The sequence below is a fragment of the Cyprinodon variegatus genome, unplaced genomic scaffold, assembly GCF_000732505.1.
Source record: "Cyprinodon variegatus isolate N-32 unplaced genomic scaffold, C_variegatus-1.0 Scaffold246, whole genome shotgun sequence".
Classification (NCBI taxonomy): domain Eukaryota; kingdom Metazoa; phylum Chordata; class Actinopteri; order Cyprinodontiformes; family Cyprinodontidae; genus Cyprinodon; species Cyprinodon variegatus.
The window spans coordinates 132,898-151,769 of record NW_015150699.1 but is presented as its reverse complement, the minus strand read 5'-3'; the positions used below and the strand labels follow the sequence as shown (position 1 = coordinate 151,769).

General features: G+C 38.9%; 2 protein-coding genes across 3 annotated transcripts in view; both read right to left on the bottom strand.

Annotated features, from left to right (window-relative positions):
- Positions 1-298: 298 nt before the first annotated feature.
- gpr75 (G protein-coupled receptor 75) lies at positions 299-3,288 on the bottom strand. 2 transcript variants are annotated; one of them, XM_015381994.1, is made up of 2 exons: positions 2,901-3,288; positions 299-2,564 (listed from the first exon to the last, which is right to left on the bottom strand). In XM_015381994.1, the coding sequence occupies exon 2, from the start codon at positions 2,507-2,509 to the stop codon at positions 866-868; it is 1,644 nt and encodes a 547-aa protein (XP_015237480.1). In that variant the 5' UTR covers positions 2,510-2,564; positions 2,901-3,288; the 3' UTR covers positions 299-865. The 2 variants fall into 2 exon arrangements, with proteins under 2 accessions (XP_015237480.1, XP_015237478.1); XM_015381992.1 differs by having other exon boundaries at positions 302-2,609.
- Positions 3,289-4,959: 1,671 nt separating this feature from the next.
- psme4 (proteasome activator subunit 4) overlaps positions 4,960-18,872 on the bottom strand; it is a 28,591-nt gene continuing 14,678 nt past the window's right edge. Inside the window, exons 18-47 of the mRNA XM_015381995.1 lie at positions 18,624-18,839; positions 18,141-18,298; positions 17,931-18,026; positions 17,676-17,731; positions 17,525-17,581; positions 17,385-17,440; positions 16,152-16,250; positions 15,955-16,017; positions 15,213-15,308; positions 14,917-15,048; positions 14,603-14,812; positions 13,324-13,460; positions 12,907-12,960; positions 12,694-12,823; positions 12,527-12,617; positions 12,284-12,437; positions 12,102-12,171; positions 11,895-12,020; positions 11,662-11,814; positions 10,613-10,717; positions 10,429-10,520; positions 9,340-9,471; positions 9,030-9,238; positions 8,819-8,904; positions 8,580-8,708; positions 7,873-8,028; positions 6,547-6,709; positions 6,314-6,447; positions 6,091-6,232; positions 4,960-5,931 (exon numbers count right to left, since the gene is read on the bottom strand). Coding sequence (XP_015237481.1) covers positions 6,098-6,232; positions 6,314-6,447; positions 6,547-6,709; positions 7,873-8,028; positions 8,580-8,708; positions 8,819-8,904; positions 9,030-9,238; positions 9,340-9,471; positions 10,429-10,520; positions 10,613-10,717; positions 11,662-11,814; positions 11,895-12,020; positions 12,102-12,171; positions 12,284-12,437; positions 12,527-12,617; positions 12,694-12,823; positions 12,907-12,960; positions 13,324-13,460; positions 14,603-14,812; positions 14,917-15,048; positions 15,213-15,308; positions 15,955-16,017; positions 16,152-16,250; positions 17,385-17,440; positions 17,525-17,581; positions 17,676-17,731; positions 17,931-18,026; positions 18,141-18,298; positions 18,624-18,839 — 3,495 coding nt within the window. The 3' untranslated portion in view covers positions 4,960-5,931; positions 6,091-6,097. The remainder of the gene's footprint in view (positions 5,932-6,090; positions 6,233-6,313; positions 6,448-6,546; positions 6,710-7,872; positions 8,029-8,579; positions 8,709-8,818; positions 8,905-9,029; positions 9,239-9,339; positions 9,472-10,428; positions 10,521-10,612; positions 10,718-11,661; positions 11,815-11,894; positions 12,021-12,101; positions 12,172-12,283; positions 12,438-12,526; positions 12,618-12,693; positions 12,824-12,906; positions 12,961-13,323; positions 13,461-14,602; positions 14,813-14,916; positions 15,049-15,212; positions 15,309-15,954; positions 16,018-16,151; positions 16,251-17,384; positions 17,441-17,524; positions 17,582-17,675; positions 17,732-17,930; positions 18,027-18,140; positions 18,299-18,623; positions 18,840-18,872) is intronic.

Genomic DNA, 18,872 nt, shown 5'->3' with positions numbered 1-18,872 from the left:
AAACGTGAAAACGCACACTGGAGAATCCTATCGCTGCTGTATGACTGTGTAAAAACCAATGGAATGTCGCAAAAAATAAAATGACATGGGATTTTATTTGTTGTGTTACTACACAAGCTGATAACAGATTTCTTTGTATACCAAATCAAGGAAAACGTGTCAGGATTATTTCCGTAAAAGTTTAAAAATCTGGTTTATTTATTAAAATATGTAGATCTTATGGAAGGTTACAACCACTAGGTGGTGCTAATGTTCTTTCAGTTCTTATCACCACTGTCCAGTAATTGAAAAATCTACTCCATCATTAGTTTATCAGTTAATCAAAAAATACAGAAATCCAGTTGAGTTGAGTAGGGTTCCATATTTTTTCTAGATGTTGGTGAAGATTCTAGATATATGACTAATCAAAACTTTATTTTTGAAAAAATAAGCCAAACCACTCATCCAAAGCGATTGCTAACCATTTATTAAGTTAAAAACTATGAGGTTCACGAATACATTTTCTTAAGCAAAAAGTTCATCAAGGTGCAAAAACATTCCACTGACAGCTGTGTGGACTTATGCAGGGTATGTTGGTAGCCTGAAGTTGCAACAGTTCAACTAGCTGTTGTCTTAGACTAGAAGTAAAAATGAAACCTTTAGACTTGTGTGAGATAGTGGCACTTGCATGCACAAGGTGTCTGTGAAACTGCATCCTTGAGTGCAAAACTCATACACTTTCTAATAAGGTTTATTTCATTATAGCATCAGTGGCAAAGCTTATAATCCTGACAAACTGCCAAAGAGAATGAAATGGCTGATTCTAATGCATTAAATTAACCTGTTGGCAATGAATTTAAAGCCATGGTAAAACTGACCAAACATTTCAAACAGAAGGAATGGGAATCTGTTGTGCTGAGGTGCTGTCAAAGTCTTGCAATGCATCTTGGTGAGTGTGGTAGTGCATGGCTACATAAGATTTGACAAAAGCAAACGTCTGAGAGCCGACAGGCTGCAGGCTGGTGGGGGAACTAGGTCCTGCTGAGGGACTGCTGTTGTAAATACTGTAGTACGGCTCAATGCGGGTGTTCATCGGCGTAGAAGTGCTTGGTAAGCGAGGTTTCCGCACCACTGTGGCCCTCGGGCTACTGTCACACTCCCTAGAGCGACTGGGCCCACAGGCCTGGTCCACCAGCCTCCTGGGTGGCTTCGGGGAAAGTACATACGCTGAGTTTGTTTCATGATGGGAAGATTTATTGCGATTGACTTCCAAGCTGCCCTTCCCCATCGCGTGAAGCCGAGTCTTTTGCTTGCAACAGAGAAGGCCCAGTGCAGCCCACTGAACACAGCAGAGCACCCGGCGACGAAGACCTGCACTGTTGCGTGAGTATACGAAGGGGTTGATGCCCGATTTGAGAAAAATGAGCACAAAGCCGCAGAGTTCAAACTGGTAATGTGTAAAGTTGCTTTTTGGTGACAAAACGTCCTGCGCCAGTGAAACTCCCATTGGCAAGCAGCAAAGCAGAACAGAGAACACAATAACCACACAAGTGACAACTGCCTTTGAGTCTTTGGCTGTGGCTAAGTTGACGGAAGAGACCATCTGACAGCAGGTGGCTCCTTGGGCTGCTCCTGGAACTACAGGCTGACTGATCCTGTTTGCATAAGCATGTGTCTGTACATTCTGCAATTTGTTGTACGTCTGGTTGCGGTACAAAGGAGGGCCTTGAACAGCACACTGCATGCTCTCAAAGCCTGCTGCAATCAGAGGTGCAGGCTGTGGTGGGCATGTGGCATCGACACTGATAATGGGACATTTTCTCACCTGTGCATTTTTCTTTAGTGTCCTTGCAATCATGAGATAGGATACAGACACCACAGAAACGCAAAACGCAAAGTCTGCCAGATAAACGTATAGCACAACTCTAGCTTGTCCACTTCCAAGTCCAAAGTGTGGCAGGCAGGGCCCATCCCTGCGTGGGTATGCTCGCATGGTAAGGAGAGCCGCCATGGTGAAGCTGGACGTCCACAGAAGGGCAGTAAGGGCCAGAGTGCAAAGGAACGAAGCTGTCCGGTTAGGTTGCTGCCCCAAAACCATGCGGAGCCTGTGCAGGGCGATCACTGCCACTGTCTCCAGAGACATGATGATGAAGCCAGAGCTGGTGAGGTGGAAGGCAAAGCAGAAACTTTTTGACACCCCGTCGTCTGCTCCTGCGTCCAGAAAGAGCACCAGCGCAAACATGGGAGCTGTCACACAGCAAATGAACAGGTCACAGAAAGACAGGTTGAGGATCATGAAGTCAAAATTGGTGCGGAACTTGCGAAAGGCCGGGTCGAAAAAAGACAAGAACACCACGAGGTTACCGTAGGAGCCCAGGAAGAAGATGAAGATGAGGAGCAGGGAGCAAAAGGTCAAGGTGGCAGTGTGAATCACGGCCCAACCTGAAGGCGTCTGTATACCTCCGGTGCTATTGAAGCTCTGCTGTCTTGGCATATCCACCAGGTCTGATGGTGAGAGAGTGTTGTTCATTGTATTGTTGGAGGCTTACATGGATTCCACTGTCATCAGGTTCAGCAGTATTCCTCTACATGGAAGGAGAACATCTCAGAATCTATGTCCTTTGTTAATCCTAGAAGAGATAACAGCAGTTATGGTACTGATTAAACTGATTATATATATATATATATATATATATATATATGTACTTTACTATTCAATATTCATTAATATCTCTTATTGGGGCTTAAAGGTCTGTATGTTCTGCAGATTAGAATGCATGACTGATTTTGGATAATTATCCATGTAGAACATATAAAATCCCCTACTGTCTGCTGTAATTAAAAAGAAAAATGCACATCACCGTTTTCCTAATGGATGCAACCCGTTCAAATCGCTCAAAATAACAACAAAGCCAAATTACCTGTAAATTGATCGCGGGTCCGTCATGATCATCTGTTTTCTGCTCTTCCTTCCCTTTGAGGTAGCAGTGAGTGAAGGCGCCGCTGCCAAGAAGAAATAATAAAGAAAAATGTCCTCAGCAGCTCCTGCACAAGCACCGCAGCATGCTGGCAAAAAAAAAAAAACACGTTTCCGGGAGCATCTGCAGAAATCTCAACACAAATGTCAAAAGCGATAATGGACAGAGACAGGCTGGTTTTCTCGGCGTTAGATGCATCCATCCATTCTTGCACAGCCACTAAAGCCGCTGGACGTGCGCTGAAAGATGAGGATGAAGTCACCGTCTACGTGTCTGGGCATGAGCATAAGCACCGCATCCGAGAGGTCCGTCTGTAAAAGCCAATCATTCAAAAAGGGTAAGACGCTGAGGATAATATTAGGGAAAAACGAACCTAGTCACGCTTATCTACATGCTATATTTGAAGAAAAAAAAGCATTTATCCATTTTAACATGATATTAAATGTATGGGTTAGTTGACGCCAAAGCTTCATAGTTAAATACTTGCCTTTTTATGTACTTAATAGTGTGCTGTTATGGTGAAGGAATATTATCAGTATCCTTATTTATGCAATTCAAATAAAGCATAGAAATCATTTAAACGAATTATACAGTGATATATCTGTGAAAAATATATTTAGCTGAATATAGTATATTTTTTGCTGGCTAGTTGTAAGGCAAGTATCTATAGCTAACATATGGGGCGGAGCTAGATGGGGGGCAAGGGGCCACCGCTAGAATTTTTTCCCCCTCTCTAATACAGATGGCAGCAGTAATACTCTCAAGTGGCATATTCAAAACATTTAATTTTTTTGGTGGTTAATTATGCACATCAGTATACTAAAATTAAAGATAAGTACAGAATTCATGCTCTTTTCAGAACTACATTTTGTGTTATATATGGGGTAAAATGATAAAAATAAAATGTTTCTTCAAGTCATCTAGGAGTCCTCAGTGAAATCATAGATAAAACTATTTTAATAAAATGATTTAGGTAGGTGTAAGTACCTGTAAATATCAGTTTTACTCAGAATTATCATAGATAAAAGTATTGAGAAAGACAAAGATGTTCGCCCCAGAACTGAAACCTGAAAGAATTTTATCCACTATACCTTTTATATACAAAGCATGGATACTTAACATCTATATGTTAGCAAAGGCTGTAGGAAAGTGAAGTTTGTCTTTATTTTGAAAATGTGGATGTTTTGCTGGTAGAACAGTGTAGATTGAGTCTGAGGTTCTTGCTTCTATCCACTATCGGCCATCACTCAGTGTACACCGGCTATTGCCTGGCCACCCTTTTCTAGCTACGCCTCTGTATTTATATATTATATATATATATATATATATAAATGTGTGTATGTTTATATGTATGTGTATACATACAGGTTTGTGAATGATTAAGTTCAAACTGAATTTTACATTTCATTCACCAACTGTCTAAAAATATAGTGAAAAGCAGGGAATCCAAGTCGCCCAGTTGTGAAATTCCTAGCCAGTGTTTTGAGGCTCCGTGTTATCTGCTGTTGATGATCCTGCTTTCTCAGTTCTGATGTCAGCTGTCAGCAAACTGTTGTGTAAAAAATGTCACTCCTCTCACTAACAAGTTTTAAGGTGATTTTTTTAGCTAGCGGGTAGTGGTACTGACCTACACTGCCAAAAGAATCAATGTGTACTTTAATGTAGTGTTGCATTACTGTGCATAACAAACCATTAAGAGAATCCAAACCACTAAATGTACCCGAGTAAACTATGAACTTTGTTATTAGCAGTTCTGTATCTGATTTAATTTATACAGCTTCACCTTTCAAATAACTTTAGACATGCAGCGCCAGTATCAGTAGTATGTGCACCCATTTCTAAAACCTTTAACGCTGTCTTTGATTTACTGTGAATAGATATAAATACTTTTAAAGTCAACGGATAATAGCATAACTGGATTCTGGTGTACCTTATTGAAGAATGTCAAAGAAAAATGTCACAAATGCTATTTTTGTTAAAAACAGTTTATTATTATTCCAGAGTCTAAAAAAAAGCAGGAAAAAAAAAAAGAAATCACTGCAGTTTTGGCACTACGCTATTTGTGAGGTACTAAATGCTTTGATGTTTTGACAATATAAAGTCAAAAGGAAAAACAGAACAGACAAAAACAAAGGTAGATTGATTTGATCAATAGATTTTTAGAAAATGTCAAATATATTTGTGGGAAATGGTCCATCTATGGACAGGCAAACTTGGCTATTTTTCTCTTGCAGACTCATAACACAGTGATCCCACTACAGTCGGGTCCTCACAGCAAACGCATCACACAGAGCAGCAGTGGGGAGCTTGCTCTCTCCCTTGAAATGAAAATAGGCGAACAACTCAGCCAGCTAAATGTTTTCAGATGAAGGAAAAAAAATAAAATAAAACTTCACTCAAAAAAAAAAAAAAAAAGTAAATAAATAAACAGTTTGTGCATATTCTCTGTACCATGATACTCATAGTTTGAACAACCAAACAAACATTGCGTGTAGCAAGTTCAAGAGAGCACTGATTCATTGTTCAATCTCTGTGGCTTGTACCAAACACGTCATGGTCTGAAGATAGTAAAGACTGCAGCCCACACTGGACATCGTGTCGGCTCAGAGTGGATATTTGGGATAAAATCCTGAGAAATGTATGTCATACTAGCAGATGTCTTCAAGCATCCATTAAACACACACGCAGGCATGCCCAGTTACATGCGGGAAACACAAGCCAGAAAGAGAAAAAAAATATCTGTACAGTTATGTTACAAACTGCAGGTCATTTCTTCCTGTCACGATTGATCCTTAAATATTAAGTATAGAAGAAATGTAAAGGTGCTAAATACATAAATACACAAGATTTGAATCCCTCTGAGCGCTGCAATGCAGATTCCATGTGTCTCTGTGAAAATGTATCTTCTTAAATCATTCAGGAACCATGGACTCCTCTCCAGGGGAAGCTGGTGTTTGTGTAGTCTGGGGTCATACTAAACAGAAAAAAACACAAACTGTAAGAGAGATTTAAGTAGCTGTCTGACAGCAGCAGTTTTAAATGATTGTAAAGAGCAACAGAAACATTTTCTTTGATTTCTTTGCAAGGACATTTTGAGATTATTTAAACCAATCTAAAACATTAAAGTGCTCACCAGGATTTTAGGCATAGTAACAGGGGGAGACCAGCAGGTCAGTGAGGACCAACAACTGATCATCAGTGAACTGCTGCTTGTGTTGCTGCCAGTTGTCATGATGAGTCCTTCTAAAGTTTGAAAGAGTTTTCTTCACAGTCATCTGAAAAAATATAGAACAGAAGAAAAATCTGTGGTTATTTTCTGGTCAAAAGGACTGATCATCAATAAAAAAAATACATACTTCAATGGGTTGGGTATCATTGAGGTGGGCACTGAGGTCCATCAGTAGCTGGGGCATCCAGGTGGGAACATCATATGGGCTGGAGAGAATGCAAGCACTCAAACCGAGAACACCTGCATGGCGGCGCACAAGGTCTGCAAAGATATCCCAAAATCAACTGTATGCTAAGTGCATGATCATGGAACAGATTTCAGTAGTTAATTTCCAAACATCTAAACTGGTGAACTCTTTACCAGCTGAGGGAATGGTATCTACAACAGAGCCAAGCTCTCTTTTCCTCTTCTTAGGCAAACGTGTCTTGCAGAGAGCCTCGAAATGGGCCTGCATGGGGGCGTCCATGGACAGGAAGTTGCACTGTAGGAAGCCACTGAGAGTGGTGGCAGCCATTTCTCTTACCTAGGATACAAATGAAGATAAAAGGAACAGGAAGTTTATGTGTACTGCTATAAACAAACCACTTTGGTTCAGCGCAGACCACAAAGAATATATCTGCTAAAGGAAAGGATTTAACGGGCAGTATCTGATAGCACTGCCATCATCATCCCAGAGTCTTATTTACTCTTTGTGCCTTAGAGGTGCATTGTAGTGTATAACCTAATTGAATGTTAATTCCAATACATTCAAAAGGTTAAATTCTTATAAAGATTATTTCAAACCAAGTGTTGTATTTCATGTCCTTTTTCCTGTTGTTTATGATCAAACCATAAAATTTAAGATGCAAAATTCACTCTAAGAATTTGTCATATTTTATACGCTGTGACTTATACATCCATGAGGAACACTGCTGACTAGTCCAGCAGTCGAGAAACTTGGTTTGAGGTTTTCGTTATAAGTGATCTACAATAATGAAAAGAGAAATAAATACTTTAACTGAGTAATTGTATCTATAAGAGTTTCAATTGAATTGTACAACTACTGCAAATGGGTTACTGACGTCCAAAAATTTCTTGCAGCATAGTCGGAAAAAGTTTGATAATTTACATTCTGTGCCATTGGCAAGAGATGGCCACTAGTTTAGAAACTCGAGTTATTCAGGCTAAATGATCCTTTTAACACAAATTAAATAAAAACAATATGGAAAATAAATGTCTGCTGTAATCTTAGCAGTGTTGTTCTGAGGAGACCTTACTGTCAAAGGTGTGCTTTAGACCTCAGGCAAGGCATAGGTTAATTTATAAGGTCAAATAAAATAGACTGTGCCCACCTGACACACATTCTTTGTCTGTTCCTTTGCCTCTCCCTCTTGTCCTCCATCAAATTGAACATTATCCCCATAGCAACAGATTACTGCAGCCACTGGTTTCCATAGAAACAGGAGGAGTGGGGAGGGTGAGCAAAGAGCCAGGAGCAGAATGCTGAATCACTACAGTAAAGCTGAAAGACACTGCATGCACCTGCTAGCATAAATGAGCATTAAGCCAGGGTGATGATTTTTATAAATCAGAAGGTATCTTTGTTTTTCCTTTTGTAGCTACTTACACAAGATCGAGGTCAACACGTTCTCTATACGACTTTTCGATTGTTTTTAATTTTTGAAATTGAAGGTTTTTGTTTCTCACCTCAAGCTGCTCGTCCTCCAGCAGTTTTATCACCAGGCCGCGCACATCTTTCACTGCTCTGTGATCGCTCATGAATGTGAAAAGGTTATAAAAAACCATGATTTGGAGGTATGTGAGCACCGTGTAGCGGGCATGCCAAGAGCTGCTACCAGCAATCTGCAACACAACAACAGACAGACATTAGTATGCTAAATTAGGTCTTTGATTGACAAGAGGAACAATGGCTGCCCAGGAGTGATGGACGGTTAAGGTCATGGTAATCATTCTTTGATTGTGAGAAAATCAATGGTACATTTAATCATGTGTTTATATTACCTTATAACACAGGTGTCAAAGTGGTTCCAGAAAGGGCCGTGTGGCTGCAGGTCTTCTTTCCAACCAAGCAATAGCACACCAGACTACAGTCATCTCATCAAGTGAGTCCAATCTGAACATGATGACTTGATGAGATGACTGGAGTCTGGTGTGCTACTGCTTGGTTACAGCTCATCATTTTTAGATTGAAATGTTTTAAAACTGATTTGTTCCTGTTTTTTCCTCTGGCTATTTCTTACTCTGATTCATACCTAATGGAGATCTCCTGCAGAGATCTGCTGCTTACAGCATGCTAAATGCCTAAAATTCAATAGCAAAGCTTTACTTTAAAAATCCTGAACCTTTACTTATGTAAAATGTAGAACAACAGTTTTGGCCTCTAGAAGACTTACCTCTTTCAGAACATTAAGGACCATGGGGATCTGATCAGTGTAGAGGAGTCCCTGAGACATTAGAGACAGACACGTCTTTGCATCCCTCTTCAGCTCATCGTAACTGTCATCATTTTCAACTGGAGCAATCTGGAGACATTAACAGAGAGACTGAAAGACAGATCTATCTCCGCTGCAAACGTTTATGAGGATAAGCTCAAAGTTGGATGATGACATAATGGTCAAAAGTATTTTTCTACCTTGAAGAGGAGAGGAAGCAGCTGTAGTTGTTCTGGGACGGCCGTGGTGAAAGAGCGACCAGCACTTGCAATCAACCACTTTAGCACTGTTGTAATGAAAGACGGATAGATTTAAATACAGCCAATCAGCTCTGAATGATGATTTCTCTCATAATTAAATAGTTTTTAGGTTGTTATTAGATCCTAATGTTGAGGAGATGGATAAACTTACCCGTTTTTAGTAACTTTATTGCTTGAGTTCTCTCATCCTGCTCCCCCACCTCATTCTCCTCAATGACGTGGTTCTGGATTTCCTCGTCACCCTCTGTGAGCGGTTTAAGCTTCACCAGGATTCGCTCGGTAAAATCTGAGATGCGTGGGGAGGTGGTTGGCTGTGTGAAAGGCAAGTTGACATCGATCATGAAGATGTATGTCAGCACGCTGGAAGGAAAGCAAAATGAGATAAGATGAGATTAGCATATCGATAATTTTTTTTCCACTATGAATGAATAGAGCAAAAGATAAATTAAAAAAATCCTCACCTTCCGATGCGTTCTCGTACATTCTTGTACACTTGTGTGAGTTTGGGCTCCAGATACTGAAGCAATCTGTGCAAAAGCTCAGGTACACGCCACTCCTGCTGGGCTAGACCTCCTTGCAGCACATAGAGACGACTAGAGAAACAGAAAAACGTCCATAGTAAATTTTTCTGGCTCAGAAATTCCAGATATTAAAGACAGCAGTATTCAAGCAGGATTGTCAATGCTATTTACTACAGGGAACCAGAAGGGGGCAATCTAGAGTTCAGTTTCTTGATCAAGGATATATGATAACCTGCTGATTTTCACACACACAAAAATAAAATCAATTAATTATGGTCTGGTGTATTTTCTCCTTCAGACATTAATGGCTGCATGACAACTTATTGTAAGAGAAAATTAAATTTTAACTGATACAGAAAGGACAGGGAACACTTTACATCAATGTGGCATATCTTCAGCGTTGTCCTCCTGAATACATCCTTCATATCTACAAAGATTTACATTTTATATTCTTTATAATCTTTATATTTATAAATACTTTTAAATGTGTGGGTGCCATCAATCCTGGACATCTCCACATAGAAATGGAATAACTCCCTGTTTTCTAGCCTAAAAACAGTCAATTCAAGCTTCAAATGACTGGTGTACACGCAGTAATTTAGGACACATATCAAACCAGTAGAACTATATTCTTAATGGCTGTATAAAATGTGGTAACGAAGAGAGGACACTTGTGTGATAGGGTGAAGAGCTTCAAGCTTTTTGGAGACAAATAACTATAATTGTTTTATATTTGAGCGCAAAATTCCCCTTGCTTATAATATGCATTTACATATCACACTGGTTTTAACTGTGATGAAAAAAGAAAAGCAAACTTAACTTGTCAACTGACCTTTTTATGACTTGTTTAAGACTTTGATTTGTCAAAACTGAATTGTTAATTGAGTGTATGGGTTTTAGGCTGAGGGAGGGTTATATTTAATTATGTTTGATTTATTTGTGGGTCAGTGTTTTAATGTTTTTGTGCCTGGAGAGGCACATCATATATCAACCTGTGACAGTTTTCACAGCTGAAATCTTTGTGCTTACCAGGCATCTACAAAAGAGCCTCCTTCTCCATTGACGGGAGATTCCATGAGCATCTCGAACAGCCGATGAAGCTTACGTGGGTCTCTGCTCTCCTGAGAGCCAAAAAAAAACAAACAACCAAGTTGAGTACAATTAGTGATGGCATGATGGAAGAACAATGATGTTTTGATTAAAAAATTCTTACACAGGCTGTGGCGATGCAGGTACCCCAGTCTGCATAGGTTTCTATTGTGATGTTTGACAAAGCAGTGCGAAGCAAAGGACACAACAGTTCCCAAAGGCTCTCAACCTGCCAATAGAATTTTATTGTTTGAGAAATGCAAGGAAAACACAGTTGAATGGTCCCACATTTAATTGCACACCTATAAAATATTCAAAAAGTCTTTTGAGGATTTTGTAAACATTTAAATAGGTGTGTTTTCTTAGAACACACAGAGCTTGCTCCGAGTGCAGGCTGGACTCCTTAAGGGTTGTCCCTTATCATTAATTTTCTTTGTGCTACATGAACAGGATCTCTATGTGTATTGATTGAGAAGATGGTGTCTGCTTTATTAACATTAAAGTATTTTCTTTATGCAGATGATTTAGTTGTGTTTAGAACAGAGAGTGAAGCAGCTATGATAATTAATAACCTGAGATGCAAGGGTTCCTTCCTCTGGGTTTGGTCGGCCTACACCTGGCTCAAAGGTTCTAAAGTAATGAGGTTTTTTGTTCATGAGTAATTACATGATGGAAAGAGATGAGCTCTGCTCTGCAGAACTGAGCCAATAATCTTTCAAAGACACTACTTTAAAAAAATACTCAGTTTACTGGTCTGTCTACATTCTGATCCTCATCATTGTGTCAACAGTTTTAGATCGTGACTAAGATTGTGATGCTGAATACACGTGTCTGAAATGAGCTTCCTCTGTAAGGTGGCTGAACTCAACCTTACTGTTAAGGTGAAGAGCTCTAGAACCCCTGAGGTCCGAGTAGAGAGGCTGCTCGTCTGCATGACTGCTAAAGAGGTTTGGGAAACTGATGGCCACACCTGCCTTTGGATGCTTTGGTTGCACATCCCACTGGCAGGAGGTCTGGTGACACACCCAGAACTCCCAAGTATGCTATATAATCTACTTATTCTCACAATCTGACCTTAGCTGAGTGGCAGATGATGATGGATGGATTATAGTTGGCCAAGAAGAATAAAACAGATCAGAAATATTAAGCTATTGAAGTTGTTTGAACGCATACCTTTGAAAAGCTCCAGTGTTTGCAGCCTCTTATCAATCCTGAGATGATCTCAGCAACACAACGCTGCTTGCTCTCATGTGAGTCTGACACCAGGCGTTCCATGTGCGGCTGCAACACTGGCAGAAAGGCATCCCCAAAGTTCCGGAACAATCCCTGGAAAGGTTAAGCGAGGACAATTAGCTTCTGAGTTATATGTTTTGCTGTGTATCCCTTCTGTTTGTGTCGGATCTCACCTTGAACAAACAGAATCTGCGAGGGCTGAACTTGTCTTTTCCCTTACGATCCTCAAGAGAGAGAAACTCAATGAACTGGTTGATGAACACTGGGTCAGTGAAATGATCAAAGATGATCAGTTCCCGCTGGAGAAAGGGGAATAAAAATGTATTTTACTTAACGACACCAATATGATCTCTCAATGAACCATGTGTTAATGCACAAACCTCAGTCATTTCTGTTTTGCTCAGATTCTGTGTGGGCTGCTCCTCTTTAGGTGCATAGATCATCATTTTTCTACAGACCAAAAAAAAGGAGTGAATATAAAGACTGAAATGTGTTTTGTTTGACTAAATAAATGAATAAAATAACAAAACAGAAGGGAGAACCAAGACATTTAAATGGGAACCTAGGCCAGCAGTAGTATCCCCAGTGAGTCTTTTCCACAAAGACACACTGTTCCCACTCTTCCTGTGTCTGTGGAAGGTTGCTGCTGTTATACTGGAGCCAATGGTTGTCTGGACGGTCTCCTGCTACAATCTTACTAAGCTCCATCGTCTCACCTAAAAATAAACAGATGACTTTACTCCAAACTGCATTCAAAACAGGATTTATAAAATATACATCAGAAAACTAGACAAAACAAACTTACAGCTCTTAGAAAGCTCACTTGGGCTGACTGGGACTTTCTTATGTGGTCTTTTTATTTGCTTCATGATTCCAGCCACAGCTGATATTGCCACCTAATGAAAAATACAAATGTTTTACAAGATACCAACGAGCACAATTTCTACGGGCCTTCTCGGGGATGTGTCCCACCTTTCGGACGTAGAGGGAATCATGGTTGAGACTTTTCACAAAGAAAGTAACAGCTGCAGGTGGGAGCTGTTGGTCATCTCGCAGCAACAATGACAGAAAGCCAATAGAAATGTGCTCAAACTTCCAAGGCCTACAGCAATAAATGGAAAATGGTTAATGGCAGGAATGAGGAAATGGAGAGGAATTTCTTAGAAGTAGATTACAACAACCTACAGGTTTCTGTTGCTGAGGCAGTCTATCAGATCCCCAATGAGGCCTTTGTATTTCCTGGAAAAAAATGCAAAGGAAAATTAGCCTCCCAGCTTAGCAAAAAATTGCGTCATCAACAGTTTAAAAAAACTTGCTGATTTGGAACGGAGTTTGAGATCGAAGAGAAAGTGACTGGGGATCAAAACCAGCTGATTTTCAGCTTAATTAGTCAGTAAGAAAGCAAAAAAAAAACCCCACATTTTAATGATCAGGTAATGCAGGGAGCCAATTTATGCGAGCGTTCTTAACAGTAGCACTACTATTCAGTACGGATGTAGTTAACGAGTGAAAATTTAGTTAGCCATTTTGATAAATGAGACATTGGAAGTGACAGAAAGGATAGAGAGAGGGACGAAGCTGTAAATTGAATTTAAAACTTACTCAACAGCTTCAGCGTTTTTCAGCTTCTGTCGTTTAAGACCCTCCTCTGCTTGCTCCTCAGAGGGCACAGCCTCGGCCGGGGAAGGATTTCCTTTAGTCATCAGTAGTTTGGCCACAGCACAACACTCCTCTGGTATCTAAGGGGACAAAATAAAGGTAATGTCAATGATATTCTTTCAAACAGACTACTTTAAAGAAAGGAGTGATGGACCACACAGCACAGCCCAAAAGCCTTTACCATGCCACATAATGGGTAATAGTGCCGGCTACAGAAATGCTAAAGATTCTCAAATTCCTTCCACCTGTAGTAATGTTTCAGCCTTAGCTAAAAAAATATAGCTTGACGACCCATTTACCATTACAATATTCATATGAAGAACTTTTCCTCTTTTGTTTCCAGACATTAAACTATATGTCCCAACTATCCGGCATGAGAGTTAGCATTTCAGCCACTAAATAAATATAGACTCCACGAATGTCTGACACGTAAGATCATGTATTCATCCCAGCAGTCCTTTATATTTGTGCAGGTCTACCATCTGCTTAAATGGTCCAGTGATGAGATACTATAAAAAATGAACCATGATAAAACTATCTGATCAACATGTTTCAAATTGTATCATATTGACTTTATAAAGAAAGCTTCCAAAGAAAGCAGAAGGTTTGATTGGTGCAGGGTTACAGAGGTGGATGCTCTGCAGTGCTGTCTAATGAGACGCACCGTTTACGCAGTTATGTAATTTTTTCACAAAGCTCTATGGCATGTTGTTTTTTTTTTCCAACGCGCACACAAAAAAAGTATTTTTACAGAAATCCTATCGTTTTTTAGATCAGTAATTGCAGCAAGCAGCACTACAAGATTACTGAACTCCACTGTTGAAGACTTAAATTGAACCATTTCCAGTATCAATCATGTGCTTCAAAATATACCCATTGGTTTAAGATGCTTCGAAATACATTAATAGGTTATTTTTCAAACTAAAATCCAACATTAACTGTGAGATGCTTTATTAAAAAAACATAATCATCTTTTTTCTAACATCTACATTTTTTCCTAACATTTAGGCATTGGAAGACTTTAAACAAGCAACATCAATGAACCAAGGAGGAAAGAGTAAGTTATAAAGGTTGAGAGTAAGGATCTAGATATGAACAAGAAATTATTAGTTACAATTAATAATTTAGAGCCTCATAAATCTCAACAATTAATATCAAAATGTTTTAATGGCAAATGATTTGGAAATTGGAAAGGTTATAATAGTAATCAGTAGGAACTTACAGAGAAGTCAATGCCGATAGTCTCATACTGCCGATGGATTTTGTCTGCAAGGTCATCAAAAAGCCTCACGATGGAAGGCTTTTCCAGAGACATGGCTGAGCTGAGGCCAGAACGTACAATACCAGGCCAGGTGAGAGCAATGCAATCCCAGTCATGCAGATTAGCCAGACACACTCCGCTGTGATTCCCAAGCAGACAGTACAATGCACCCTGGAAGACATCATTTTTACAATCAGATTTGATTTTTTTTCAAACATATACCAGGGACACACTTGTTTGGGAACTTTAGTGCAATAGAGAAGAAAAGGACATACTTTGAACTGCTGCTGAGTGACACGGCTGTTGTCCGGATTGAGAAACTCGAGGACGTGTGGGATCAGGTCCCTGCAGCAGAAGTTGTAGGTTCCCAGTGCTGTGAACAACACGCTTTGAGCTCTGCTGCGTATCTGAAAAGCATTAGAAGACAGAATTTATCTCCTGTTCTTAAAGAGTATGATAAAAACAAATTCAATGAAACGTACTCAAAAAAAAAAAAAAACTCACAAGGACAAGGCCTTGTTACATAGAAAATGTAATAGTTGGTGAATAAAAAGAGCCCAATAAGACCAACCTGACTGTATGTGCTAGTGGAAAGCCGGAGCAGGTCTTTCATCAGCTCCTGATGAGTGGTCCTATACTGACATCCTTCCACTGTCAGTTTCCTCAGCTACAAAGATAAATACTTTAATACTCAAACAGTGCTGAGAAATTAAAACAAAATGTAGATGAAACCTTCTTAGAAAAACAATCCTACTGTATGTTGCTAGAAGGTGTCTATATCAGAGGTAAGGTCATGACATAATGAGGCATTTCTGGACAGTGGTTTTCTTATGACATCAAATTCTGAACATTCAATTAAAAGCTGCTTTTAGTTGGAAACATTTAATTGTTTTTGCAACCAGACAGCAACATGATTCAGAACGTATACCAAAAACCGCCTAATAGGACTGGATGTTTTGCTTTGTTCAAATACAGTTTGAAAATTAACATTTTATTTATAATTCAAGAGTCCCTGATTTAAAAAAACATCAAAACACCTCCTTTTGAAAAGACTGCAATATATATTAAGGCCAAGAAGCGTCAAAACCTGAAGAACTATATCAGAAATTGTATACAAAAAAATCAAAATCAAAAAAATCAACAGTAAGATGGAAGAATTAAAGCAAACGGAGCTCTGGTATCAGAAAGATAGCGGAATCTACAGATACAGAAAATATGAGGACCAGTGCCTCATAAATGAGTTTGGAAAAGTATCATCACAAGATGCTAACCAGGATTGTATTTACAGCTGTAACACTTTCCTTTAGCCTTACCTCATGCTGGAGCATGACTCTGTCGATGAGCAGAGCTCTGATGTGCTGTTTTCTACCAAAAAGCTGCAGATGAAACAAGATGTTATTCATTTCAAATCAGTCAATGTGTATAATGACTCTAAATATTGTATTCTGCAGTGAATCCTCCTCTAATCTAGCAGTAGGACATGAAACACAGAAGCTAAAACTAGACTCACTCTGTTTTCCATAGATTTCTTCACAAGGTTGAAGCTCTTCCAGCGAGAGTCAAACTCATGCTTGTGAGAACCTTTAAAGTGCAAAAGATCACTGATGATCTGAAAAGCATCAAAACAATAATCAGTTAGTACAGCAGACCTGTGCATTAAAAAAAAACTATACTTAAGATAGAAAATAGGACTTAAATTTAGTCAAAGACAAAATACACTAGAGTTGGACAATACGGCCAAAACGTATATCCCAATATATTCTTTATTTAAATTGAGACAATATAATTTTGATGTGAATATAAACAAAATAAAACCTTCAGAAAAACTAAGAATGCCCGCAACAGCTGCCTGCCCAAACGTAGGACCTATATTTTGTCATGTGTATAAAACTCCTCTATTATAACATTTTGGAAATATATACTTTAAAAAACAAAACACATCAAACTACATTAAATCATCAATTTGTGTCAAATGTTTTAATTATAGACTGCAATTTATGTCGACATTTGGAAAATGTTATATCGCTGTTACTGAATAAAAATAAATATTATTTTCCAGCCCTAAAATACATCCAATAAGTAAAAACCTGAAAGAACAACAATATTCGGATGTAATCAAGACACATATTTGGATCATATAGTGGAAGAGGTCAATTGAAAGTAAATAAATTGACTTTTAGAAGGATAGCATATCTAGAGTGAAAACCAGAGATCAAATATGGTGGAGTAAGCAGCAGCTGGAGTCTCAGATGGCTGGTCAACAAAATGAATGAAGGAATCCCTTATAGACATGATGTACTATTTTACCATTGCCCAACAGAGTTTGATAAGGATGCATTTTGGATATGCACAAATCTTTATTTAACAGCTATGCAATATGCGGGGAAACTAACTGGGTCATGGAAAAGTCTGTACCCTATAAATCACCAGTGTGAAAGTATCAGTGGTAATACAATCTGTTTTGACTAATCCTCCAGAACCATCATTGACAAAAAATATCAGAACATCCAGGCTTTTTGTCATAGTATTCTTCGGGTAATATACCTTCAGAACAAGAAATTAAAGGAGAAGGTGGTGTATTTATTATTAAGTTACACAGACCTTTATGATGTTAATGTCTCTGTAATTACATCCTGATCAGATTTTGTTTTAGCTATTTTTCTCATTTTAAAAAAGCCACGACTGTGTCTTTAGCCAATACTTCAGTCTTTTTTTCTGATGATTAATTTGACTTTCTGCCAACCTTGATGATGGAGAAAAGAGACTTTGTGTCATCTTCAGAGTGCTCCAGAATGTGATCTGTAGAGAAATAAACAAACAGCTTAAAATACAACAGGTTTCCTAGAACAGCTTTAGTAAAATACAAGAAAGATAAATACTTACGCAGCAGTTTTCTCATCACATTACAAATAGCATCTCTGTAGTTCTCTCTTGTGTCATCTACAAATAAAAAGAATAGGCGGGATGAGAATTGAACAGTAAACTATTTCATTTGGAAAATCTGTCCTGTAGTCTTTGTGAGACAGTGACATACCATAATCCATTCCTGTGTAAAGGATAGTCTCATCAAGATTCACCATGCTGTGAACTCTGGGAGAAATAAAAAGATTTTCAATTATTAATTAATCATTTTAGAAATTAACTTGAGAGAGAAAGGTGAATTTTCACACTTTGAGATGGAAGCAAATGCTCAAGTTAAGACATTTGATTAAAACTAATTTTGAAATTAAGATACTTTTCTTTGTAAAACGTTTATTTAAAAAAAAAAAAAAAAAAAATGACAGCTCACAGGTCAGGGATGGGCTCTCCTTTCAGTGGAGGCATCAGACTTCCTGCTCCCAGGAGGCAGTGCTGAACAATTGTGAGGCTTTGTAGGACATCATCTCTGGAAAACACAAGATCATTAACATGCCTGTTTATTGTGACAACATATCGTACATTTAGTTCATTTACACAAAAAAAAACTATGGAGAACACAACCAGACCGAGTGTTTTTCACCTGCTCATCTCCTGTTCTCCTTTTGAAAATCTCTGCAAGCGCTGAAGTTCAGGCTGAAGAAGAAGGTCCAGCAAATAAAAAGCCAAGGAAATCTCTTCAAAACTGGGAACGTGCCACCGGATATCCAAATTCCATAAATCTCCAGGGCGACCCCAGTCCTACAGGGACCAAAAAGCATTTTGTCAAAATTTTACAATTCCTCTTTCTGAGTAGCCTGTTGTGTCTATGGAAACACTCCTGAGAGATTTTTTCCAAGAAAGCCCTTTCAGTATATATAAACATGCTATTTATATACAAACAGAGAAGAAATATATGCATCACTCCTAAATTTGATTTTCAAGCGAGCAAAGAAATGTGATCTAACCATGATAAAGCATTTGAACACTTAAAAAAGGGATACCTTTCAAATTGTACCATTTAAGTGAATATTGTGGTACTATGTTTATAAAGCTAACCACATTTGTAGCAACTAAACAAAAATACCTTGATGGGGAGGTAGTCAGAGACAGGCTGGTGGAAACCTCCCGGGATGCTACAGTACTCTGTGGGGTAGATGAGGGCAGTGGAGCGAAGGATGTGGTGCAACAGGTTACAGGCCAGTATATATCCCTGTTTACACTTGAGGTGAAGAGTCAACTGCAAAATCTGGACCAGGTCAGAGCGGTAGGGGATGAGCTTGTCACCGTCCACACGAGTTACCTGAAGTTTGTTTGGGGATAAATGGAAAAAAGA